The sequence below is a fragment of the Panthera uncia genome, chromosome B1 (assembly GCF_023721935.1).
Source record: "Panthera uncia isolate 11264 chromosome B1, Puncia_PCG_1.0, whole genome shotgun sequence".
NCBI classification, from domain to species: Eukaryota; Metazoa; Chordata; class Mammalia; order Carnivora; family Felidae; genus Panthera; species Panthera uncia.
The window spans coordinates 166600303-166626703 of record NC_064811.1 but is presented as its reverse complement, the minus strand read 5'-3'; the positions used below and the strand labels follow the sequence as shown (position 1 = coordinate 166626703).

The window sequence follows — 26401 nt, the reverse complement described above, 5'->3', positions numbered from 1 at the left end:
ATGTCGGGCATCCAGTGTGTGCCTCTCCCTGTGCTGGGACTAGACGTGTGGTGTGATCTCAGTGCAGTCCCTTCTGTAAGGTCTGAAGCACCTGGGACACCCTTGGCATGGTCCCTAGCCAAGTACCCAGAAGAACTACATCGACAGCAGGCCTACAAATTACACAAATGTAAGCACAATATAGACAGTATTTGGGGACAGAAGACTGTATTTTGGTAACCAGAGGGAAATAAAGGGGAAACTTAGCATTATACCAGAGACGCACCCGTCCTTTCCTGAGATGGAGTCGCTAAAAACCTACGTCGTGTGGCTAGCGTGGGTGATCTTTCCACAGGGGTAGCCAACAAGATGAATTCCTCTCGGGCTATCCAATCCTACAGAAAGGCCCAGTACATCCTGTTTACTGCTCTTCACTACACCATGAACTTGTCTGGGTCCTGTGCATTATCTGCTATAGGGCCAGCGTGTTGGAAGGGTTTCTTTAGTGCTTATTTTATTTTTGTATTTTTTTATTTTTTCAGAGAGAGAGAGAGAGCATGCAAGCCTGAGCGGGGGGGGGGAGCAGAGGGAGAGAGAGAGAGAAAGAAACTTTTTTATTTTTTATTTATTTTTTATCTTTGAGGGTTGCTTCGGTTGGAGCTTGATAGGGGGCTCAATCCCATGACCCTGGGATCATAACCTGAGCCAAAATCAGGAGTCAGATGCTCAACCAGAGCTACCCAGGTGCTCCTTAAGCACTTATTTTTGAAAACGAGCAAATGCGGGGGTGCCTGGGTGGCTCAGTGGGTTATGCCTCCGATTTTTGATCTTGGCTCAGGTCATGATCTCATGGTTCATGGGTTCAGGCCCTGCACTAGGCTCTGTGCTGCTAGCACCTACTTAGGATTCTTTCTCTCTCTCTCTCTCTCCCTCTCTTTCTGCCCCTCCCCTGCTCATGCTCTCTCTCTCTCAAAATAAATAAGTAAACATTATAAAAAATAAAAATAAGTAAAAGTGAGCAAATGCAGACATATCAGGGTGCAGGATGGTTCCCCAGTTGGGTTCTTGCTTTGACAGTGATTCTTGACCTTGGCACCAGCATGCCAAAGACACTACTAAACTGGTCAGCCGCGGCATGTGTTGTGCAATTCACTGCCCAATGGGGCCAAAACCGTGAACCCAACAGTGCTCAGCGAAGCCATGCATTTGCCTGTGGGCGAGCAGGAGCATGGGCCACAAGCCCACAGCCACGGGGAAGGCTCACCACCGCTAATTGTCTGGCGGCATTCCAAGATAGCCATAACAGGGCTATGAGAGGTAACATGCCACATGTCACTGTATGCTGTGGCACCATTCACTTTGGGCTGATTGGAGTTGGGTGGGGTGGGGTTCCCAACACAAATGGAAGACCTGGGCCAGAGAAAGTGATGTTTTCCAGATGCGTTTTATGGTTGGTATGGCTGAGCCAGGCCGTGTGCTCGCTGATGCCAAAGGAGACACCACATTCCCGGCACCAACGGCCTTAGTCTTGCACAGGCCCTCCAGGCTCCACCAGCTGCTCCCTGAGCTCAGGCATGCAGCGTGGGGGAGTTTTACACATGGTGGCGATCCCCCAGAAAGGAGATGGGGACGGTCACCCGTGAAAGAAAGTCGTATGGGCTGTGCGGGTTGTCTCGGCGCAGCAGCGGGCCAGCCTTCCACGTGGCGTGGCGTGGGGCTCCCACGGCCCCCAGCAACAACGCCGGGCAGAGCAATCAGGATTCCCATGTTTTATCGCTGCGTTAGTTCTCTGGGGCTGCCATGACAAAATACCACAGACTGGGTGGCTTAGACAGTAAAAATTTATGTTCTCCCAGTCCTAGGGGCTAGAAATCCAAGATCAAAGTGCTGGCAGACTTGGTTGCTCCCGAGGCCTCTCTCCTTGCCTTGCAGATGGCCGCCTTCTCTTTGTTTCCTCGTGTGGCCTCTGCGTCTGCATCCCCGGTGCCTCTTCCTCTTCTTATAAGGACACCAGTCATATTGGACAAGGGCCCACCCTGATGACCTCATTTATTCTTCATTACCTCTTGAAACACACTTTCTCCAGATGCAGCCATATTAGGGGTTAGGGCTTTAGCACGTGAGTTTTACGGGGGGACAGAGTTCACAACACTCACTCCCTGGCTGATCCCTTATTTAATTTCTTTGAGGCTTGAGTTTTCTCCTCTGAAAATAAGGGGGTGAGAGAGAGGATTTCCCTAGCTTCCCTTCCAACCCAGTGCATGAGGAAATTGACTTGTCTATTGAATGGCTAATAAAAAGCCACAAACTTGGAGCCCGGTAGCTTTGGTCATCCAACCACAGCGAAGCCTCATTTCCCTCCCTGCCGGGAGGGAGGAGCCAAGCTGAGGAGGCTGTGGGAGTGGCAGTGAGGTCACCAGGCGACCACCCTTGCTGACCTCCAATTCACCTCTGACCACCCTGGGGGAGGGGAGTGCAGGAAGGGGGGTTTGGCTGGCCTAGCCTGGTGGCAGGACCAAACCCATGTATGGAATGTGAGTTGGAAAGTGCCCACGCTGCCTTTCATGCTAACATCTGGGCCAGTTACCTCACCTCCTACCCCCTCACCTCCCCAAATGAGGTGTGGGACTGGTTCACCACAACCTTATCAAAACATGATAGGGGCGCCTGGGTGGCTCAGTTGGTTAAGCGTCCGACTTTAGCTCAGGTCACGATCTCGCGGTCTGTGAGTTCGAGCCCCACGTCGGGCTCTGGGCTGATGGCTCAGAGCCTGGAGCCTGCTTCCAATTCTGTGCCTCCCTCTCTCTCTGCCCCTCCCCCTTTCATGCTCTGTCTCTCTCTGTCTCAAAAATAAATAAACACTAAAAAAAATTTAAAAAAACAAAAACAAAACATGATGCAGCCCTGCCCTACTCCACTGGCTGGAAGTGTTTTGTTTTCCCTATTCATGCTCAGGGAGATGCGGCTCCCTTCTCTCAAACCCCGTACTGCTGCCATCAAGAGCCAAGGGAATAGGAAAAGGGAAATGCCTGGGTTACTTTCAGAAACTCTGAGGAGGATTGACCTTCCCTGGTATCCTCACTGGGTGACGAGGTGGAAGGATGAGGGCCAGAGGCCCCTGGCTGACCCGAGGCCTCTTGGGGTTCCACCGGTCCTGGTGATGTCAGAGCACCTCTAGCTAGCAGGCCAGGCCGTTTCCAGAATGCTGGTGCCTAGGAGTGGGGCCCTGGGAATGGAGAGCAATGCCCTGGGCCATGTTAGAGCTTCATGGCTCGCCTCTTGCTCCCTCTGGTCTTCTCTGGAAAATGAGAAAAGGCCCCCAATGCATCTTGAAGTGCTTAGATTCCCTCCTGAGTAGTGGCAACCTGGTCCCTGTCACCGAGGCTGCTCCAGGCCTCATCAGCCCTGGGGAATCACAGCAGCAGCTTGGAGAAGGGCTTCAAGGAGAGGCCCCCGCTCACCACTGGTGACCACATGAGTCAACCTGCAGCCACGGTCCTCAGCCAGAGCCTCCGAGACTTCCCTTGGCTTTCGAATGCAGGACAGGGATGCTGGCACACGGCCAGCCACCTTTGGGAGGGCTTCACAGGCAGAGATGGACCAGGGAGAGCATCCTCTAGAACTAAAGGGAGCCCTGGACACAGGCCCTTTGCACTGGGGAGCCCCACTGCTCCCCGGGAGCAGGACAAAGTGTGAACAGGGGTCCTTCCAGCTCCTCCGCCCTCACCCTTCACTGCTCTCCAGATGACAAAATGAAGTCCGTCTTCAGGAGGCAGTGGCCTGTGAAGGGGGCAGCCGGAGGCGCCACGTGTCCCCACTGCAGTCAGTAAGGCAGGGCACAGTCCACACGGAATCCAAAACCAGTGATAAACCCGACTGAAAGTCATTCTGCTCTTTAACTTCACTGCCTGCCGACATCCTGAGCCTCAGTGCTAAGCTGGTCCAGCGGAAGGGTGCACCCCCTGCGGGCCTTCACCTCCCCGGGCTTGGTGGCGGGAGCTGGGCACCACACGGGGGGAGGGGAGGGATCTGGACGTCCCAGAGAGAAGGGAAGCGTACCTCCGGCTCCCGAAATCAGGGCCCACATTGTGGGAGGGCTTGTCCCGAGGCCTAGATGCGGGGCCTGCAGTGCAGGCTCTATTGCCGTCCTCGGGGTCTGTCTGTCCTCACACACAGTGTCCAAAGGCCCACAGCCAGACCAGGGGGCTGGAGACTCGGGACCAGGGGAGGAGGGAGAGTGGATGTGCGTCAGGGGCTGGCAGATTGCTCCTTGTCAAGGGAGCAGTCGCTGAGAGGCAACCCGAGATGGGTTTCACAAGACCCCAAATTAGGTTCCTTTGTGAGTGTTTAAGCCTCAGGGGTCAGTGTGACCTCAGCGGACAGTCAATACCTCAGAACCCTAAAGCCCAGGCTCCAGGGCCCAGATCTCCCAGCCAGCGTGCTCCCTCCGCCACCTGACTGCAAAGGCCCAACGCGGTCCTCAGTTCTGGGTCAATGGTCCCCGCTTTGAAACGAAAGCAGCCCTGCCTGGAGAAGGAGGCCTAGTGCCTATGGTTTGGAGGTAGTCTGGTATGGAAGTTAAGAGGCGCTTCCCTCATCTGAGACTCTGTTTTCTCATCTGTAGAATGGGGATGACCTAACAGGGTAGTCGTGAGAGCAGAATGAACTCATGTCCACAAGAGACTTGCATGGGCCCACGGACACCATACGTGCTCCGAAGTCTGTCTGTAAGCTTCCCCACACCGAGCGCAGTGCCTGTCACAGCGCAAATGCTCAATGAACATCAGCTGGATGAATGGATCTGGTGAAATCTGCACAACTGATTTTATCCCTGGGGAGGGGCTGGCATTACCTAAGGCAGAGTTCAGTAAGCACGTAAAGGAAGTATATGGTGAAATAGAGGCCTTTGTTAGGTCTCAGGTAAGCAGAGGGGCTGGCCTGGGGTTACCTAGAGGCGTCCCTGTTGGCTTTTAACACACACCTGCCCAAGGCGCTGGCCCTTCCTTGGGATGTTGGAACTGAGTCGCCTGCCTCCTGCCATTCTGGAATTTTCTCAGTGGCTCTGCTCATCTTATTTGTTTGTGTTTTTACATAGCCCTGAAGATACGTTAGTCATGGGTAAAGTACAATCCGTATCTCAGACAGTGTCCAGTGCCCACCTTCACCCTAGTCCTCAGCCCAGAGATACTCAGCAAGACAAACATTGGCCTCCCGAAGGCCAGCCCCCTTCTCGTGTGCTCCGAACCCTTCGATTTCTTCTGAAGAGAGTTCTGATTTCTGATGGGACTCCCACCCTAATAAAGATCATCGCTTTGATGATGGCTCATATTTCTTGAGCACCTACTTTGTGCCAGGCCCTGTCTAAGCACTTTACACAAACTATCACATTTTTTGTATTCATTTATTTTGAGAGAGAGAGAGTGTGTGAGCAAGCATGCGTGAACAGGGGAGGAGCAGAGAGAGAGAGAGAGAATCCCAAGCAGGCTCTACGCAATCAGTACAGAGCCCAACATGGGGCTCGAACCCATGAACCATGAGATCATGACCTGAGCCAAAATCAGGATCAGACACTTAACCGACTGAACCACCCAGGCGCCCCTGAATTATCTCATTCTTTCATTCAACGAGCCTAGGACAGAGACTTAGCATCATGGCTGCCCTTGACTTGTCTGTTTGCCAGCTGACCTCATTGACTTTTGCAACCCCTAAGCCCATAATAAGAACTTAAGAACATACTTCATGCCCTAGAAGTTATGCTTGCTAAGAACTGGTGAGCCAACAGCCCAATGCACTGAGGGTTCCTGGAGGTGTCATGCCTTGTCCCAAAGGAATGAATTGCTAGATGTATAGAGGGAAGGAAGGTAAGGTGTTTGGATTAAGGGTTGCATTTTCAGGACGCTTCCCTAACCTCCAGATCTCTCTGCCTGCCCTCATGTAAATTGGTCCGTGCTTTCCGTCCATAAGACTGGTCACTTATTCATTTATTCCAGAAGGAGTGTTGGAGAACCTAACACTTGTGAGGTGCTCGCTTCGTTACTGCTCACACAGCAAACCACACAAGTACAACTCTGCCCTTCGGAGCTTATGTTCTGGCAGAGGAGACAGGCATTAAACAAATTGTAAGTTAGCTTAGTTCTAACTGTCATAAATGCCAAGAAGGAAACGTGTGGGGAGCAATGGAATGTGTCTGTGGGCCCTGACCCTGCAGGCGAGAGAGGAGTGTCGTTGGGTATGGAATCCGAAAGACGGACAAGGATCAGCAAGGCAGAAGGGCACCTGTGTGCAGTGGGCTTCAGTGTGAGAGGTGTGACTTACTATGGGACTCGGTCAGGAGAGTTAGGTAGCCACAGAAGCTAAGAGAAGGCCCACATGCCTGGCGGTCAGAGAACAGGATGAGAGAGTGAGCAGTGGAGCATGGGAAGCCGCTGACGTGTTCTGAGCAGGGAAGTGACACGATTGGGTGGTCTTCAAAGACGACTCTGGCTTCTGACTAGACAATAGGGCGATGAAGTCCAGAGCGGGGCAGGGAGGGGGGGCGGAGGTCTGGCAGGGGCAGGAGGTGATGGTGCCAGGGACAAGGGGGTCTGCACAGAGCTGGAGGGAAGCAATGGATTGGAAGGAGACTTTGGAGATAAAATCCACGGAGGAAGATTTTGACGGGATGTGGGGGAAGAAAGAGAGGCTGGGGTCGAGGATGGCTCCGAGATTTCTGGCGTGTATAACAGAGCAGATTCGGAATCAGGAAACTACAGCTTGCAGGCCAAACCTATCCCTCTGCCTGCTTTTGTAGTTACGGTTTTACTGGAACACAGCCATACCCAGCCATTTACACATCTGCCGTGGCTGCTCTTGAGCTACGCGGCAGAGCTGAGCGGTTACGACACAGAGCATACGGCCCACAAAGCCTAAGATGCCACCTGGCCCTTTATAGAAAGGTTGCTGCCCCTGCAGTAGATGGTAGTGCCTTTTACTGAAATAGGGAGCAAGGGAGAGCTAAAGCACAGGCTTAGGTGGCGTCAGAAAAGATGCCAGGGTCAGATTTGGGCCTTTGCAAGGTGCCAGGCGGAACTGTCAAATAGGCAGTTGGCTACAGTGTCTCGGAAGGGGGGTCTGGTGGAGAGGAGAGTGGGGGTGGAGGCCGATGAGATCGGGAGCTGGAACCAGGTGAGCAGAGGGTGTGATGATGCCAAGGAGCCAGGAAGGAGTCTTGCAGAATTCTAATATTTTAAGGCCTCTTGCACCCTCGCTAGTGTCTGATTCTAAGGGCAGCCCCTACAGGTAGTCTCACGGAGGGCAGCAGGGAGTAGAAGCAGGTGCTGCTATGGTGCTCAGTGGGGGTGAGTGCCTCTCCTCTGGCCACACAGGCTTCTAAGGTTCCAGGATGCCTGTGAGCGGGGACCTAATACGTAAGACCATGCTGGGCACGATAAGGGCGCACAGTAGGCTCTCAGTGATGCTGTCGAATCCAACTGTGTCCCAGGCAGGACCCCCTGGCTTGGGGAAATTGAGACTGGTGGCAATATGGTGGGCAGCTCCCCTCTGTCTCCACCTGCTGACCATGCCTTTCTCTCTGTCCGCAGCTGCGCCTGAATGGGGGCCGGAACCCCTACGAGGGCCGGGTGGAGGTACTGGTGGAGAGGAACGGGTCCCTCGTATGGGGGACGGTGTGTGGTGAGAACTGGGGCATTGTGGAGGCCATGGTGGTCTGCCGGCAGCTGGGACTGGGCTTTGCCAGCAACGCCTTCCAGGTGAGAAGCCCCAGCCTCGGACCCTTCCATCCAATCCGGCCCTGCCCCTCTCCGTCAGCCCCTATTATTCAGGAACCTTCCCCAGCTACCCAGAAAGTAGAGAGCAAAGTGCCCTGGACTATGCGGGGGAAGGGGAGGTGGGTAGGAACCTCATCCTGGCCTCAGCTCTGCCCTCACCGCCCTGAGTCCTTGGGCGAGTCATGCTCCCTTCTGGACTGTTTCCCCACTACAGAGTGAGGGGCTGGACTCCGGTTCCCAGGGTCCACTCAGCTCTGAGTGCTGGGAGTCACCCTGGGCTGTGGACTGATTCTGGGGTGTCCTGATGTGCCTATGCAGCAGGAAACAACTCGGTCCTACGGGGCAGTGGCAACCACCCAGCCCAAGGCCCCAGATGCCTTAGCTCACTCCCTTGGAGGCCCCTCTGGCCAGACCATGTTTCCCAAGTGGTGTCATGCGTTCTCCCCGTGATTGGCAGGTAAACCTCCAAGCCTTGTCCTGCATCTGTGCCCTCTTCCCTCCGGTCCCTTCCTTAAAGAGAGAGACTCAGATGAAGGTAGCTAAGCCCCTGCCCCTATTGGACGGCAGAAGAGGAAAGGCAGGAAGCTCTTTGGCTTCAAAAATCATTGACTTCTGTTCCCTATAGTGTGAGGGAACGTTGTCAGAAGGAGGCCGGGAGGAGGAGGAGCCAGAGATAGGAGGCTCAACGTCTATTCCCGACTGTACCCCGACCAGCCTGCTGTATAATGGTCTAGGACAAAGCAGCCACTCTTCTGTGCCTCAGTTTGTCTCCCTGTGACATGGAATGACTAGGCTCAGGTCCTCAGTATCCTGGCTCCAAACACTTTCTCACAGAAGAGGAAAATGGCTAGAGCCCCCGGCTTGCTTGGCCAACCCTGATTCCAGCTCCTGTGCCCAGGTGGCCCCGTCCCCCAGAACGGGATCACCTAGGGAGGGACTCGGGACAACTCCGCAGCCTTGCTGAGCCTGACTGCCTGCTTGCAGGCTGGCCGGGTCCAGGGCAGGAGCTGAGTCCTGAGCAGAGACTGCCCTGTGGCTCCTCTCCCAGCATTCAGAAGGGACAGGCCTCTGATGCCACTGCCCACGCCCTCTGGGGTCCTGGCTTCCCATAGTGCCTCTGCTAATACTGCTTTGACCAGCCGAGGCACTCTCTGGGGCCCCAAAGGGAGCGGAAGAACAGTGTTCTCCAGCAGCAACTTTTGTTCCTGGTCAGCTCATTCTTAAGACACCTGTGTGTCTGCAGGGTCATGCAGTGGGCCAGGATCTGCCACTGATTACACACCCTGTCCCCTCTCTAGGCCCCAGTGTTCTCTCTAGAGGATGAGGGGCGTTCTCTCGGTAAACAGAACCAATCGGATGTATGAATATTGAACTATCATGTGTGAATAGATCGCTTCTCTCCTGCCAATTCTGACCAACTGGCAGTGTCTCCCGGGAGCACTGTGTTGAGGATCCTGAGAGCACACTGGGTTTAGAGGAGAGAGTGCTGTGATTGACTAGTCATGTCTGCCCCGGGCGTGGGGCTGGGGAGCGAACAGGGAGTTGCAGGTGCCTGCCATTCCTGACGCACAGTATTCAACAGCTGTTTGACCAGAGTCTTAGCTATGCCTTCCCCTCGGGGAGCAGTGGCAGAACCAGAGTGCGAGGGTCTCCCTCACTCTGCCACCAACAAAGTGCGTGACCTGGGTGAGTGACTGTTTGTGCCTCTGCTGTCTCCATCTGAAAAAATGGGGCTCATTTAGCTTTAGCTTGGGGATTTTTGTGAGGCCGAAAGTTGACAGAATATGAGACAGTGACAATCCAAGGTGACCCACTTCCCGTTTCTTTTGTTTCATCCAGGAGACCTGGTATTGGCACGGAAATATCTTCGCCAACAAAGTGGTCATGAGTGGAGTGAAGTGCTCAGGAACGGAGCTGTCCCTGGCTCACTGCCGTCACGATGAGGATGTGACCTGCCCCCAGGGTGCGGTGCAGTACGGGGCTGGAGTCGCCTGCTCAGAAAGTGAGCGTTCCTGGGGGTCCTACCCCACCCTCCCCGCTAGGCTGCAAAGAATCCCGCTGGTTATTCCTTCCAAGGTTCTGGGGCCTCTGCCCTGAGTGGTGCCAAAGAGGAAAGCAGAGATTAATTTTAAGTGAAAAGAGTCGGGGTGGGGGGAGGGGGGAGGAACTACCCCCTACCCACATCCCCACAACTTGCCTGCTGACAGTGGAAAGACAAGCAGGAGGGAGGGACTTGGAGAGTCTGGGAGTCTTGGGTTCAAATGGCAGGGCCAGTGTAGACAAAGTGACTGAGAACTACACGTTCTTACCAGTTGACGAGGAAGAGCGCACCTTCCTTGGAGGATGTCTCTGAGGGCAGTAAAGCAGACGAAGCATATATGAGGTGCTCTGTGCCTGTTGGCTTCCTTCCTTTCACCTTGCTCCAAAGGGCATCTCCTGTTTCACACCGTGGAGGCAACTTCCCGGTGACTCCCTGGGAATCCCAGAGAGCCTAAATACACAGAAGGAGAAACCCCGCCCACACTCAGAATGGCCCAGCTCATGAAGGCTCCCTTCTGTGCTGAGAGAGAGAGAGGGGCCTAGCCGTGCAGCTTTGCGGGCACACTGCTGTCCTGATGCCCAGACTCTGCCCTCCCCACCCCGGCCTTATAAAACCACACTTAGCCTTCTCCCTCGAGAACCTGGCAGGTGGCAGAGGCCCAGGATCTGGCCAGAGAACTTGAGATCAGACCCCACCAGCCATTTATTAGGTGACTTTGGCAAAGTTAGTTAACCACTATGATTTACAGTTGTTTTTTTCTGAGACACTGGAAATTAAATGTGACAATGAATACGTACACGTGCACAATAAACAATGATGCACGTCTTTTACCATCATGGAGAACCTAGGGAAGAGTAAACCTGAACTCAGTGAGCTTCGTCTGCCCATCGACCCCGTTAGACTCACTGACCCAAGCCTTGTAAGGTGGGACTGTCCACCCGGCATGAGCTTCTCTGGGCAGATAGCACAAGTTATCGCGTCCTGTCTGAGGAGATCATCACCCTTGCCAGCCGCCCCCACCCCTGCCCCAGGAAGAACATCCTAGCAGAGAGAAAGCAGTCAGGGGCCTTTCCTTTGCTTCTTAATTTATTTTATTTTGTAATATACCATTATTGCCAAAAGGAATATATAAAGGAAGATAATATGAACCTCAGTGAAAGGTAGCATGAGATAAAAGCAGATACAAAAGGAGTGCCTGGGTGGCTCAGTTGGTTAAGCGTCCGACTCTTGATTTCATGATCTCAGGGTCATGAGATCGAGCCCCGCGTCAGGCTCCATGCTGACAGCACAGAGCCTGCTTGTGATTCTCTCTCTCCCTCTCTCTCTGCTCTTTCCACCATCCCCTTCTCTCTAAAAATAAATACAAACATTTTAAAAAACAGCAAGAAAGTAGGGGTTGTCAAAAAGGTAGTGGCTCAAAATGGAACCAAGAGAGAGGTTAATAAAAAATTATAGTGTGGAGTCCTATACATTTACTCTTGGGAGGTCATAAAATTCACCATGAACTTCCTAACAGCCAAAAAAGGAAGGAAACCTGGTCATTAATACCAGTATCCATGAAATAGAAACAAACCCATGAGATAGGAGCAACTCACTGTTCTAGTTTCCAAGATGGAAGGGAATTTCTCATGAAAATGGACAGTTATGAGATCAACGGTGCCCTTGACATCCTCATGGCAGATGAGAAGTTTCATGGGGTCCTGAGAACCCCTCAAATTAGGCCAAAGGCATCACTCAGAGTGACTACAGGGAGGCAGTGCCATTTGGGCCGGGAACACAGCTCTTGGCTGATCTGGCTTAATGAATGTTATTCACAGAGAGAAAGTATATTCTCCAGGCAACCCTTTGTAATTACTTTTTCTCATCCAACCTGTTACACCTGTATCTGCAAGCCTTCTCCTCCTCACCCACCCTCCACATACAGTCCATTTCATTTTTACCTCTCCATGTTTTCTCGACTCCCTCTACCTCCCTCCACCCGACTGTCTCAGCCTGTGTCCAGATGACATTCTTCCATACTGCAGAGGCCCCTCAGCGGGATCCCCACAGCGACATGTGCCCCTCCAACCGCTCCCCCTCCCAGAAGCCGGAATCAATATTGGCCTCCCACTCATGCCTCCGTCCTGTCCAGACCCGTCCGAGCTTTTCCACAGCACTTAGGTGAGTGCAGGGACTTGCACAAGGCAGGTGTTGCCCGGCCTCGTTGTGGGCCACCCTCCATTCCCCCACCCCTCCTCAGTGTCCCAACCACCCAGGCTTTGGTCCTCCTTCATGCCCCAGGGGCCTGGCACATGCAACTTAGCATTATAGAGATACTTCCTATAGTCCCCACTCATCCTCCAGGGAGCAACGAAAACCTAATTGCCTCCGAAGAAATTCTTCCTGACCTCCTCCCCCAGACTGGGTCCCCCTGTCATAATTCCCAACACACCCATGTTTCTCCTTCTATCTCTGGACACAACTGTAATTAAGTAATTAGTATGTGCTTCTGTCTTTCCTGCCACAGTGTAAGGTCTGCCCTGTTCAGCACTGTCCAGAGAGTCCAGTGCAGTGTTCGCTATAGTACTTGGTGGATGGGCAGATGAATTCTTGCTTCAGATGAGTTTCCGGTGGACATTTTGGATATTAGGGAGGTGAAGGCCCCTTCTATGGCAGGTGCTGAGAGCGCGGTTCCCAGGCTGCCAGCAAACTGCAGATCATGTTAAGACATCTGAGCTGGGGTTAGGGCTGGCCTCCTCCCAGAAAGAGGAGAGAGCAATGGAGACCCATTTGCTCAGCTCAGAGGTAAGCAAAGGGGCTGTGGGTTGAGTACCGAGTAGGGTGCAGACAGTGAATAAGAGACTCATAACACCCTCTAATAAAAGCATGCCCAGAACACCCGGTACCGGGCATCCTGGTGTGTGCCCTCCAAAGGAACTATTTCTCAGCGAATGAGGGCCTCCCGATGTATGTCTTCCACTCCCCAAACTACATCCCATCGGTGCTCCCCCTTCGTACCCTTCAGTTCCACATCCAAGCCCTGCAGATGGATTTGTTCTCCAGGGGGTGCCGCCCCGTGCCGAAAATTGTGTCCTGAGAAGCTGCCGTGTTCCACGTGCAGCCGGGAGGCCGTGGGGAATGCTCCAGGCTCTGGCAGACTTGAGGGAAGCAAAGCTCACAGGTGCACACCCACTTTAGACATTTACAAGCAACTTGATGGAAAACATAGGATGGGTCTGGTTGTACATCAGATACAATAATTTTGTGACTTGAAATGTACCAGAAATAGTCAATGGAATCCAACTTTTAAAGGGAAACTTACAGTTAACCCTTTTGTAAAGAAGCTAAACCTTCTAATAGAATTGCTTAGTGAGCAAACATGGACTGTAGCTATTGGTAATTTTTTTTAACACCTGCTGTGTGCTGTGTGCTGAGTAAATCGAGCTTTGTTTTACAAGAAATACCTAGGGACACCTGGGTGACTCAGTCAGTTAAGCTTCCAACTTCGGCTCAGGTCATGATCTTGCAGTTCATGAATTCAATTCCTGCATCGGGCTCTGTGCTGACAGCTCAGAACCTAGAGCCTGCTTCAGATTCTGTGTCTCCCTCTCTCTCTGCCCTTCCCCTGCTTGTACTTGCTTGCTCGCTTGCTCTCTCTCTCAAAAATAAACATTAAAAAAATTTTTTTTAATATAAATTTAAAAAAAATAAAAGAAGTACCTGGGGGAAACCCTCATGTAGAGCAACAGTGTGAGTGGAAATTGAAAGAAGCCATTAAGAAGGTGATTTGGCAGGGGCACCTAGGTGGCTTGGTCAGTTAAGCATCTGACTTCGGCTTAGGTCATGATCTTGCAATTCGTGGGTTCAAGCCCCACGTCGGGCTCTGTGCTGACAGCTCAGAACCTAGAGCCTGCCTCAGATTCTCCCTGGATTATGCTCTTTCTAAAAAATAAATAAACATTTTTTTTTAAAAAAAAAGATAATTTGGCAATATGCATCAGAGCCTTGAAAACATATAGCCCTTCCTCCCAGCAGTTTCAATTATAGAAATATATTCTAAAGAAAAAACTGAAGTTAAATACAAATTTACTACAGGATGTTTAACTGTGCAAAAATGTCAAGGAACCAATGCATCTAAAAATATGAGTTAATAGGGCTATGAATTAAGTATTATATAGCCATGAAATGCATGTTGTAATGGATATTTATTAACAAGGAAATACCTCAAGATATATTTTAAGGGAAACAGTATGAGCAGACTGTAAGTCTACATACAATGTCACACATGTTGTAGACTGTATTTATCGATCCCAGAAGAATCAGACCAAGGTATGGATGGTGCTCTCCCTCAGGGAGGCACACGATCATTGCTGTTGTTTGTTGTTTATTATGGGAAATCTCCGGCCACCCAAAAGTAAAGAAAACAATATAATGAACCCTCATGTACCATCACCCAGACTGAACAGTTGCCAGCATTTTGCCCACCATTTTGCACCAATAACCACAGAGGTGTCCAAGAGGACTCTCAGAGAAGGGGAAGAGGAATTGGGGGTGGTGTTCCTCAAGGAAAGTGACCTTGAGAGGCCATGAGCCAGTCCCAGATGGTGCTGGGGACGGGGAGGGGTGTCTTGTCTTGTTTGAACATCGTGTCTGCCCTCCCTAGCTGCCCCTGACCTGGTCCTCAGTGCGGAGATTGTCCAGCAGAGCACCTACCTGGAGGACCGTCCCATGTTCATGCTCCAATGCGCCATGGAGGAGAACTGCCTGTCAGCCTCGGCTGCCCAGACCGACCCCACCACAGGCTACCGCCGGCTTCTGCGCTTCTCCTCCCAGATCCACAACAATGGGCAGTCTGACTTCCGACCCAAGAATGGCCGCCATGCGTGGATCTGGCATGACTGCCACAGGTGAGCCCTCCTTGTTCATCGTTAGCATGTTACCCTGGCCCCCCACGCTGCACTGGATGGGATTCAGAGTCATGGGGAGCCCTGGAGAGAGCTGACAGGCCACACATCCAGGAGGCAGAGTCTTCCTACACTGGAGGGGTCATTACAATGGCCTTCTACATTTATTCAGCCATTCTCCACTCTCAGCTGCCCCGGCCCACCTCCCCTTCCCTAAGCCCAGTCTCTTTCTTGCCTCCAATGCCTCTACTGTTAGGAAGCAAACTTTTTTTTTGAGGACCCAATGCCTCTCCATTGACCCTTTGGTCAATGGTTTTCAAATGCATCTACGGTAAGTTCACGATCTGTGGGGTGCTTGGGGGCTCTGCAATCTTTGGACTGAGTTCATTCATTAATGTATTTTAAACATCTCGAGAAAGACGGTGGGTGTGGAGACGAGTTCTAGGCCCAGTCGTCGTGAGACCTGGTCTCTCAACCCAGCTGTGTCTGTAACCAGCTGCGCGATGTCAGGCCATCTGGGCTACATCACCGGGGACCTCCAGTGTCCCTGCCAGCCCTGTCTGTGGACTTGGTCCCAGTGCTGTAAGTCCTGCACAAGAACAGAGTGAAATCCTAGAGCCAGCCCTAGCTGGAGCCAACAGAAGCCACCCCATTCATCTCCTTGCCTGTTCTTTTCTTTTTTTCACTTTGCCTTGATTCTTACTCTAATCCAGGACCCACTGCTCCAGCTTGTTTGCATTTTCCTGCTGAGGCCTGAGTTGGGCAGGTAGAGGGAACAGAAGTGAGCACACTTTTGAAAATGAAGGGGCGGAGGCCCCTGCTGTGCACAGGGCAGCAGTGCCCCTCAGGGGTCCATGGCGAGCGCCCTCCTGTGCACCAGTGGTCTCGGCAGCACAGCTCTCGTCCTCGGTCCCTGCGTCTCACGGTGAGGCCCGTGGGCTTGGGCAGAGCCTGACCACCGCAGACCTTCCCATCAGAATCTGCATTTTGTCAGTGTCACCCGCTGATGTGCGCATCTCACATCAGAGCTTGAGAAGCCCCAGCCCAGCTGATCAATCGCTAGGCATCCTTCCAGCTCGAAAAGGAAGCAGGCACTGTGAGGGGCACAAGAACTGACGTTTATTGACCCCCTTCTAACTGCCAGGCACATGGAACCCTCATTTTCAAGGGTAAGGAGACAGAGGCTCAGTGTCTACATGACTTGCCCAGGGTAACACAAGAAATCGCCCGGCAGGGACCCTCCACTCCCGGCTGTCTGACCCCAGGGCGTGGGCAAATCTCCATTACCTCTGCTGAATCTTCATCAGAAAGCTATCCTTTTCCTGCTTTTTCCTGTCACAACTGACGGTCCGGTCACATTCCAATCAGTCTTGGGATAGAGCTGTTCCATCTATTTCAAAAGAAAAGACTATGATAGAACTTAGGGTGTTGATTTTCCTTTATAATTATTATAAATTATGTTTTGAATGTCCCGACTAGCCAAGGAATTTTTGGTCTTTATATAGAAACATGCCAGCCTTCTGCAGGGTGGAAGTCAAAGAGTAAAATTAAAGTCATGACCATATTGGTGCCTGATTTCCTTTGGAGACCACGTGGTGGGAGCCCTGGGTCTGCGGGGGCTGATGTTGCTTATTATAAGTGGAACATAATTGCATCTCTGTCCCACACATGGCGGTCCACCCAGACATTACATGGCAGAAGTCTCCGTGGGACATATGCTTGCTCTCAGAGCAATGGTCTGTCCTCTAAGAATACACATGGCGACACCATGGAAGTGTTTCTTCTGATCTGGAGCCCCAAGCATTCCGATCTCTATGCCACCCCACCCACTGATTTTCCTGTAGTCTATTTCATTTCTTTGCTTACAGATGTTCCCATCAACGATTTGGGAGGGATGGGTGGAAAAACATGCTGGCCAAGAATATGTCCCTCCAAGCCACCCCTTCCTGGTCCGTAACTGAGAGCCTATGACCATAAGGTCTCAGGGAACATAAGAGGACACCCCTGCACCCTGGCCTCCAGAGCTCCAGGGGGCTTCTCCAGGCTCTGTAGGAGGACCTGTCAATAGGACTCCTGGCCCCATACCTCTGTTGGGTCCCTTTAAGAGTCTGATGAAAGCAGGCCCTCCCTCCACTCAAAACAAATTATTTCTGGAAGACTTAATACCCTATCTCAGCAGATTTACAGACCTCGGAGCCAAAGTTGAGAACCCTGGCTCAAATTAGTATGAATGGGGAAAACTATCACTCCCAATTTAATTGATGGTACAATGAGGAACAGAACTGTGTTCCTTGAAAGCCTTAAAATGAAACGTGAAGACTGACCCCCTTAGCACTTGCCTTGCTGATCAGACATAGGAAAAAATGCCCTGAGTTGTTCTCTTTCCTATGCATCATGCCCTTGGTTGATGATCCTGCCCTCCTGCCACTTGCGCCCCAGGGGGTGGAGCCACACCTCTTTAACTGACACATCACATCACAGGTTCCACGGGGTCCGGACGAAGGTGAGCACAGAGCAGCTCTCCTCTGAGGCCTTCGCAGCTCAGGAAGCCCCTGGAGAGGCGCCAGGAGCTGGCCGGTGGGGAGGTGGATGTCCAGCATGGGTGCCAGCCCAGCGAGTCAGGGACAGCCCTGCTACAAGGAGAGACTTTCATTCACTCTGCCCTGCTTCTGCTGCATGCAGAGCAGGCCCCCATGTTGGATCAAAGCCCCACAGGTGCGACGTGGCCCCTGTGAGCCCATGTTAGGCCCTCGTCGCATCCGTAGGGCTTTGGCCTGGCCAGAGGGCTCCTCCTCACACATCGGGGAAGCAGGGTAGAAGGGTGGAAGGCCCCCGCCCTTCATGATAGCACCTCCTGAGACTGGAGCACACCCCCAGTTTTCTCTGCAGTGGGGACAGAGCACTGTCCCAGCCGCAGCTGAGCACCAGCCAGGACTGTCCATTCTATGACATGTGGCTGGTATGGGACAGGATGAAGAGTGACGGCATCTCCTCTACAGTGCGCACGGACTCTCTGATGCAGAGTTTTATTTGGGCCCCCAACAACCTAGGATGACAAGGGATATACCCAAACCCGCCATCTTCCTCTGGACCAGCCTTGTGGGTCATCCACGTACTCATCAGCTCCTTCTTCCCCTGGTACCATGTCTTAGGATACCGAGCTCTGGAGTCTTGTGCTAGAAGGCCAGCTTTCCTTTTATCCAGATTACAATGACTTCCACCAAGTGTCAGGTTATGCTCTCTCTTCTTAGGTTCTGGAATTTCTTTCCACGTTAGAGTTTCCCTAGGTCTACGCCATGGATCAGGCGTCCTCTTAAGGCTTGCAAAAGTCAGGACACCTCAGCCTGGAAAGAGGAAGTATACCCTCATCACTAGTACACGCCCGTCCATCTTCCTGGTAGCCCCATCTAGATCTCCTGGGGTGCGTAGTTGGCGGGTACCCCTGGCCTCCACAGCCAGCCAGCGGGGAGGAGGACGTGGCCCCGGGGTCATGTCCACACCTGTCCCGGAGATAAAGCACTGGAGCTCCAGGACTGCAGCTAGCTGGGATCAAGAGGCTCCGAACCAGCTATTCCCTCCTAGTGTTCGCAGGGGAAAAACTGAAGAGCTAGGGAAGACTTAAATCAAGCGTGCAGGAAGCAGGGGAGCGGGAGAAGGTCAGCCTTACAACAGTCCATCTGTGGCCTCCGTCTGAATTTTGTTTAGACAACGGAACATAAACCTATTTCTCTTCAGTCTTTCCAGCCGGTAAACATGGCAACATAAACCCCTCTCTGAAAGATGCAGACATGTTTTAGGCAATGAGTCAGACCTCATGTCTCATCCTGCTCCTGCAAGCAGCCAAAATAGACTCGTTCAAAGTCATCACTTCCACTTGCCACAAAATGCGTCCTTGTGAATGTTCTCGGGGGGCCCCTGGCCCAGCATCGCTTTACCCAGAAACATCAACGACCTGGGAAAAGCCCAGCTTAGGAACTCCTGACATTTTTAGCACAAGCAAACACAGGAGGAAGGGGGAAAGAGCCTTTAATTTCCTCTCAGAAAACGGATCCTTTTCATTCCTCTCTTGCCTCTGTCCTGACTGCAGTACTCCGGCGGAGGGAGCCTGAGGCCGGCGCCGTGAGACCTGGGGGGGGTGAGGAAGCCTGGGAATGGTAGTGGGAATAGTGCTGGTGGTGACGAAAATACTCCTGGCACTACTGCGGGCCAGAGTAACAAGAGCGAACCGACAGGTGCTGAGTGCCACTCTGTTCCAAGCCCCGCGTGAGGTTTTTCTGCAGTTTCTCTGATTCAGTCCTTCCAGGAGCCCTGAGAGTGGGTCCTGTTATCATTCCCACTTTCCTGAGGAAGAGGCTCAGGTCGTGCCTAAACACACCCAGGCATTCTGCTCCCCGTGCCTTGGGTGCCTTGAACTTCTGTCTCCCCGTTTGCCCCGTGTCCCCGCAATGGCAGCGACGAGTGTGTTCCAGTAGTTGCAGATGCCTGTGATGCTCGCATGGCGGCTTAGGATGGGCCTGGCCAGCAGAGCGCCTCAGGGAGGCCCCCGCCCGCAAGGGGCAGCCATGTTTGGTCTGACCCCAATGCACCACCTTCCAAGAATCTGCATCTGTTCTCAATCCCTCCCAGGCCAAGAGATGGGACACTGTTATGTAAATGGTGCGCGGGGCTAGAGCAGATGGGTCACACAAGCTCTCCGGCCTCTCTTCCGGGGGGGGGGCCCACAAGGACGCACCTGCCACGCTCTGCTCCTTCCCAAGGGCCTGAGAAGCCCTCTCTCCCCCTTTTTGTGCCAGGAGCACAGAGTCCTGTCGCTCACTCCCTAGCTGGTGCCAGGGAGGCTGAGGCCTCACTGCGTCCTAGTCCCACCTCCTGCCTGACACTGGGCTGTGTGAGGGGCTGGTCCAGATACCCCGCTGCTCTTTCCACCTCTCCCCCTTCCTCCAAGTGCCCTCCCCTTTCTGTTCTTTCCCTCCCCACTGAATTCCCACTTAAAAAAGTTTTCAGGGGCACCTGGGTGGCTCAGTCGGTTAAGCGTCCAACTTCGGTTCAAGTCATGATCCCGCGGTTCGTGGGTTCGAGCCCTGCGTCAGGCTCTGTGCTGACAGCTCAGAGCCTGGAGCCTGCTTTGGGTTCTGTGTCTCCCTCTCTCTGCTCCTCCCCTGCTCACGCTCTGTCTCTCTCAAATAAATAAATGTAAAAAAAAAAACAAAAAAAAACAAAAAAAAAAAACATTAAAAAAAAAGTTTTCAAAAGACATCAATCACTTTTATCAGTCTGCGGTAAGCATACCCAATAGGAATGGGCTGGGAGAGCCACGTTCGTGCCCCGGAGGATTATGAAAAACACCTATTAAAGATATCTTAATTAATTTTTAAAGTTTATTTATTTTGAGGGAGAGAGAGTGCACGTGCACAAGCAGGGGAGGGGCAGAGAGTAGGGGAGAGAGAGAGAGAGAGAGAGAGAGAGAGAGAGAATATCCCAAGCAGGGTCCGCTGTCGGCACAGAGCCCAGTGTGGGGCTCAAACTCCGAACCGTGAGATCACGACCTGAGCCGAAATCAAGAGTTGGACGCTTAACCCACTGAGCCCCCCACGAGCCTCTAGATAGCTTAGTTTATTGAGCGTATGGTATCCCAGGCGCGGTGCTCACCCCTTCACCTCGCTACCCCCCACAGTACCTCCTGCATTTCCTACATTGTTATTCCCCTTCAGCTGGTGACAGCCGGGGCCGGGCCAGAGCGTGGCCACTGGAGCTCCATGGTTAGCGGTTAGCGGCCTCTGCTTCTGCCCTTCCCCCCCTCAGGCCCTGTCCCTGCTCGGACCATGCTGCTGGCTCCAGCTGCAAGCGGCAGCTCCTCCAGACACTGACCCGCGGGCCCTCTCTCTCGCTTCAGGCACTACCACAGCATGGAAGTGTTCACCCACTATGACCTCTTGAACCTCAATGGTACCAAGGTGGCAGAGGGCCACAAAGCCAGCTTCTGCCTGGAGGACACAGAATGCGAAGGAGGTATCTTTGTGTGTGTGTGTGGGGGGGGGGGGGGCTTCAGAGGGGCTCAGATGCCCCCACCTGTCCTGGATCCCAGGCCTGATGCTGGACTCTGTCCCGCTGGCCACTGCTGACTCTCCCCGTGACCCTTCTCTAGCCAGGGCCTTCCATGGCCCCAGCTCTGTGGGCAAGGCCTGGCTATGAAGGAGCCCCCTGAGTTATGCTGATGGGCACAGGTGGGTCCACACGGTCCCCTGGGTAAGGCCCAAACCTGGCACGTGGTCCCCTCTCCCTCTGGCTGCCACAGCCTTTCTCCCTGTGTCCCAGCACCGGGTACCCCTGCCCCACAGGCTCATGCTCTCCGAGTCCAAGCCCAAAAGACCCACCTCTGAGGTTCCTGGACTCTCTCGACTCCCCCAGACAGAGGCAGCTCTCTGCCCACACCCCTAGCAGGCCATTACGGTTGCACTCTGATCACCTGTGGGCACGCCTGCCGTCCAGACCTGACTGGGCCTCAAGGGAGACACAGTGATTCCTCTCCATATACCCAGTGCTCAGAGTAGTGCCCAGACATGGTAGCCTCTCAATAAATGTGTCAGGGACATGCCATGCCAGGAAATCACACACACAGATGGGTTTTTGAGCACCTACTACGTGCCTGGCAACCAGCTGACCCACTAAGGGCGGATTCACAAACCAGACCTGGGCCCACATCCAAGTGCTGATTGTCCAGAGGGTGGCAAGATGACCGCCACATTAAGCTAAATAATCAGCACCAGAACGATCCCAGATAAGCATTTGCTCCATTCCCAGGCTACTGGAAATGCCAGAGTGGCCAGGGGAGGCTTCGTGGAACAGGAGGCGCCAGGCTGGGCCTAAAGGGGCGGGTGGGATGTGGGAATCAAGGCAAGGATTCCAATGAAATGAGAACGGATGAGAAGCCCGCACAGTGGGGAGATGGGATGCCAAGCCCAGAAGCAGCAGAGTTCTGAGGACTTGGGGGATGGGAGAGATTTGCTGAGTGTGGGCTCTGGGAACGTCACCCACCCAGCAGGCCTTCTTGGGGCTCTTTGGGGGAAGGGCAGCTGGGAGGGCAAGTAGTTCAGGCAGTGGGGCCAGGGTGCATGGTGACCGGGCTTCCCTCTGCCCCCGCCTGCAGACATCCAGAAGAATTATGAGTGTGCCAACTTCGGCGAGCAGGGCATCACCATGGGCTGCTGGGACATGTATCGCCATGACATCGACTGCCAGTGGGTCGACATCACTGACGTACCCCCTGGAGACTACCTGTTCCAGGTGAGGGGCACAGGAGGGGGTTTCAGCCCCTGCTGAGGGGAGGAGCAGCCTTCTCCCCAGTGACGGGGGAGGCAGCCCCCTTGGTGGTGGTGTCCAAACACAGAACACGTGCAGGGAGGCACACAAAGCCCTTGGGGAGCTGCCAGGCCCCTGAGACATCGCGTTCAGTTAACACTTGCAAATCAAAGCGCGTGCGCGTAGCCAGGTTTGGTCTTCAGGCTGAGAATTTGTTCCACAGACCCTAAGGCAACCCACATCCGTGGTGTCCTCTGACACAGACTGTCACCTCCCCCCCACCCCTCCCGTGCCCTCACCCTCCCCTGTCTGTGCTGCCGAGGCTGGAAGTAAGCTCAGGAGGAGCCATTCACTCGCAATCGTCTGTGACTTGCCTCTGCCAGAAAAGGTGACCTCCCGAAAGGGTCTGCAGAGGGGACAATGCTGCTGCCTTCCTGTAGACACAGCGGCATGCTCCAGCTGTGCCCCTGGCATGGGAGCAGGGGCACCACATTCCCGGCATCGCCCTCTCTGGAGCACAGGTGTGCTCCGGCCCGCAGAGCTCCCTGGCGCCCTGGCACGTTCCTACACCGCCACCCGTCTAGGTCTCGAGCTCACCCTGCTGGGTGGCAAAGTGGGTGACCAGAAATGTGTCATTCTGCCTTGAAAACTTTCCCAAGGGGCATTCAGCCAGCCCAGAGCCCGGCCCGTGGTCCCCACCCTGGAGACAGCCCTGGGAAGAACCAACACCTGCACAGAAGTGACCACAGAGGGGCTTTGAAAGTTTTCCTGTGCAATTTCAGAGGCTGGAAATCAGACAGCCAAGCACTTTTCCACCCCCAAGCCCAAAACCGCAGACTTGGAGAGGCCCAGCCAAAGAGCAGAGTGCTCTTTATTTTAAAAAATGAATATCCATGTCTCTGTGCACGTACACTGTGCCCAGGGTTTTGTGTTTGAGGTTTGCTACCACTTTGCTGGGTGAACGTGTATTCTCGTGTGTCCTGACAAATGCCACCTATTTAATAACTAGGGCTCGTTGAAGATTGATGCCAGGCCTGGCCGTGCGTAAACCCTGTGAATGAACGTAATTCCCCCAATGAAGGCCTTTACTACTACCCTCATTTTACAGCCAGGCAAACCCAGGTCACATCAACTCTGTATCCGTGTTCCTGACCCCTGACGACACAATTAGCAAGTCAACTTACTGGGAGCGTTTGTGCCTCTGATTAATGGAAAAGAATATTTCCCTTGGGACAGACATGGAACTTTAGATGTGTGATAGCCCTGGCCTGGGATTTCATTGGCCCTCTCCATTCCCACATGGACCTAAGAGCAGACCTCAGTAATGCTGCCAAAGGCGGGAGAGATCCAGGGAAGGAGGACGTGCCTTCCAGGCAGAAGGGCCTGCAGGAAAGGCTCAGAGGCAGGGACATGTGTGAAGTCACACCTCCAGGAGCACACGGCCTGGTCCTTGTCCCATCCCATCTCACCACATCCTGCTCCCCAGCTCCCTTCTAGTTCCTATCAACAGCCTGTTCTGTGGCCTCCCTGGGCCCCCATTCCTGCCTCTACTAATCTCAAACCTCCCAGGGCACCCAGGAGAGGGTAACCCCTTTTTGAAGGCCGATTTATGGGAGGGTATATGTGTGTGAATCACAGAGAGGCAGACAGAGGTGCACATTCTCACTCCTCCCAGCCTTGACCCTTCATCTCTGGCTAGTCCTGCCCCGGGGCTGCTCTTGGAGCAGGAGGTCGCCCCGACTCTGCAGGCAGGGCTGGTCTCAGTAGAGCCTGGGCCCGGGGTAAAGGGTGACCAGGGCAGGACTCAGCAGCGCCCTCTGACCTGACTCGCCCCCAGGTTGTCATTAACCCCAACTACGAGGTTGCGGAGTCTGACTACACCAACAACATCATGAAGTGCAGGACCCGCTACGACGGCCACCGCATCTGGATGTACAACTGCCACATAGGTAAGGTCCCTGGGCACTGGTGGGGGAGCACGGCACACCCAGAGCTGCCCCCAGGCCCGCCAGCCCCCCGCAGCCCGCCCCCCTCCAGGAGACAGGCGAGAGCTGCCCTTTGTCGAGGAATCAGAGCAGCTTCCTTATTCGGGTAACGAGTGTGGGGAATGGAGCCAGCCTCCCATTTCCACGCACAGGAAGGAAGCTGTAGACACATAAGGCCTGGACAGAGGCTGGGTTTTTGCAGCCAGCTCTGGCCGGGGAAGGAGGGAGGCACGGCAACCGGGCTTGGAGCTGAGGCCATCTCATTACGCATGTGACCTCAAACATGTGGGCGTCAGCAATTTGTGGGTTCTGTGTATCATTTTCCTCTGTTGAGAACCAGAGGCTAGTCAAGCACTGTGGCGTCTGGTGGCCAACGAAGAAACTTATCCTCGCACTACACACACTGGGGAACAAGACAGGGAGCAGAGCTTCCTCTTCGGCAGGAAGAGAGACGCCCCCACTCTCGGGATGGCAAAAACTAAACTCTCTATGTCTAGTTGCTCCTTCTCTCGTGTTGCCTGAACACCTGATGTGGGCCTGGCCCTGGGGATGACCAGCACCTAGTTGCTGCCCTGGTGGCATCGCAGAGGTGGCCCCAGCAGGCCATTTGGTGGAGGGCGGTGGCTCTAGGGCCCCCGAGGCCGGCAGTTCCAATGGGGGAGAAGGCTGAGCATGCGGTTTGCCAAACTCTGTCTCCCCGATGCCTACCCCCTCAGGTGGTTCCTTCAGTGAAGAGACGGAAAAAAAGTTTGAACACTTCAGTGGACTCATAAATAACCAGCTCTCCACACGGTAAAGCACCAGGTCACCTCCTGTCTTGGGGCCACAGCGCATCGTCCCCAACAACTGCAGTCTGATGGCCACACTCCCTCCTCACCCAGCCCCGCCCCTGCCCCATCTCAACCCCCTGCAACCATGCCCAAGGCCCAGGAGAAAGGGGTGTGCCTGTCATTTGCTGGGGGCTGCTGCCTGACCTTTGGAGCCTGGGGACGACCTCCAGGGTGGGGCTTGGCCACAGGGCCGTGGGCGCCAAGAGCCATCTTGTCTGGGACCCCAGGAGCACGGTTAGCAGCAGAGCAAACCACCCAAAGCACGGTCCACCTCAAGTAGGAGAGCACCCCCCTCAATTCACGACAGATATGACGGGGCCATGTTGGTGGTATGAACTATCAACCCAAGGCGGTCAGGTCGGGCTGAATTCCATTTGTCCTTCTCTTAGCTCATGTCCAGCCAACTTGAATATCTAGACCTCTCTTCCAGTTAAACAGACTGCCTCTATCATATTCACATACACAGATAATGCTGCCATGTGTTTTTCTAATTAGGTGAGCTCAGAGTTGGTGCTTCCCCCGGTCCCCCTCCCAAATCCTCTTATTTTTCAAGATACCATTATTATATTTTCACAGACTTTCAAATACAAAGCAACTTAGTGGCATTTAATGGGCATCTGGGCCTTGGAAAGTATAGGTCAAAAGAAAAACCCAACCCACCTGTGTAAGTGGCTCATCCTTCTGTTGTTCCAATTCTGTGGGTTAACTGATTCAACGGTGCTATAGCCAGGGTCCTGGGTGATGAGGACACCCACCAAGCGCCATGTGTCATCACAGACACTTACACATACTTGAAACTTTGAATAAAAAGTTTATGGTACGCATCTGTGTTTCATTTGGGCCTCTGTACCTGGCCCTGAGCCGCAGAGCTGCTCCGTACGGTAGGCGGGAGGGAGCCCGGCATGCGCTTACAGGTTCACGGCTGCAGAGACCTTCCAGAGCGGCTGCAGGGGGTCTCCCTCAGTTCCCACCACAAAAGACCAACTCCTGCCTTCTGGATCACAAAAACACAAGTCATGACCTTTCTTGAACTTGTTCTGTAGTGTCTTTCAGGGGGCACGGCGGCTGTGTTAGGACCGGATGGGACGTTTAGATTTAAACCATCTCGTGGGACTGGGGGACGGAGGGGGGAGTTTCTTCCCGCAAGGGCAGCGCCTTGGCCAGGCTCCAAGGGAGGGGCGGTGATGCGGAGCATGTGCGCCCACAGAGCAGTGGCTGAGCTCTGCCCAGCACTGGCAGGGTGGGCGGTCGAGGCTAGCCACTCTCCCCCAGACACGGGGACTCTCACCCGTATCGAGAGCGTGCTGTGGCCCAGCGGGTCAGAAGGGTCCACAATGACCCCAGAGCGCCAGATAGGGCCACCTTGGCACCAAATCTACCCACACCAGAAAAATGAGTGACTGGAGACCTTGTCCCCATAGATGCCCTTGTCCTGTGAGGGGGACTCAAACTCATGGGCCATTTCAGATTTTATCTCTTGGCTTTGCTCAGTTACAGAATTCTGCAAGAAACCCCTCTGTAACCCATGCCGGCAGGTAACACGAGGACAAGTTCACAGCGTTGGTGCCCTTAGCACTGCCATCAGCCCACTGCTGCCCTGCAGCCCATGGCAGGTTAG

General features: G+C 53.7%; 1 protein-coding gene across 1 annotated transcript in view; it reads left to right on the top strand.

The window, feature by feature from the left end:
- Positions 1-25556, top strand: part of LOXL2 (lysyl oxidase like 2) — a 92743-nt gene extending 67187 nt beyond the window's left edge. The window contains exons 8-14 of the mRNA XM_049631573.1: positions 7560-7727; positions 9585-9747; positions 14429-14672; positions 20563-20678; positions 21817-21953; positions 23806-23917; positions 24670-25556. Coding sequence (XP_049487530.1) covers positions 7560-7727; positions 9585-9747; positions 14429-14672; positions 20563-20678; positions 21817-21953; positions 23806-23917; positions 24670-24749 — 1020 coding nt within the window. The 3' untranslated portion in view covers positions 24750-25556. The remainder of the gene's footprint in view (positions 1-7559; positions 7728-9584; positions 9748-14428; positions 14673-20562; positions 20679-21816; positions 21954-23805; positions 23918-24669) is intronic.
- The last annotated feature ends 845 nt before the right edge of the window (positions 25557-26401 follow it).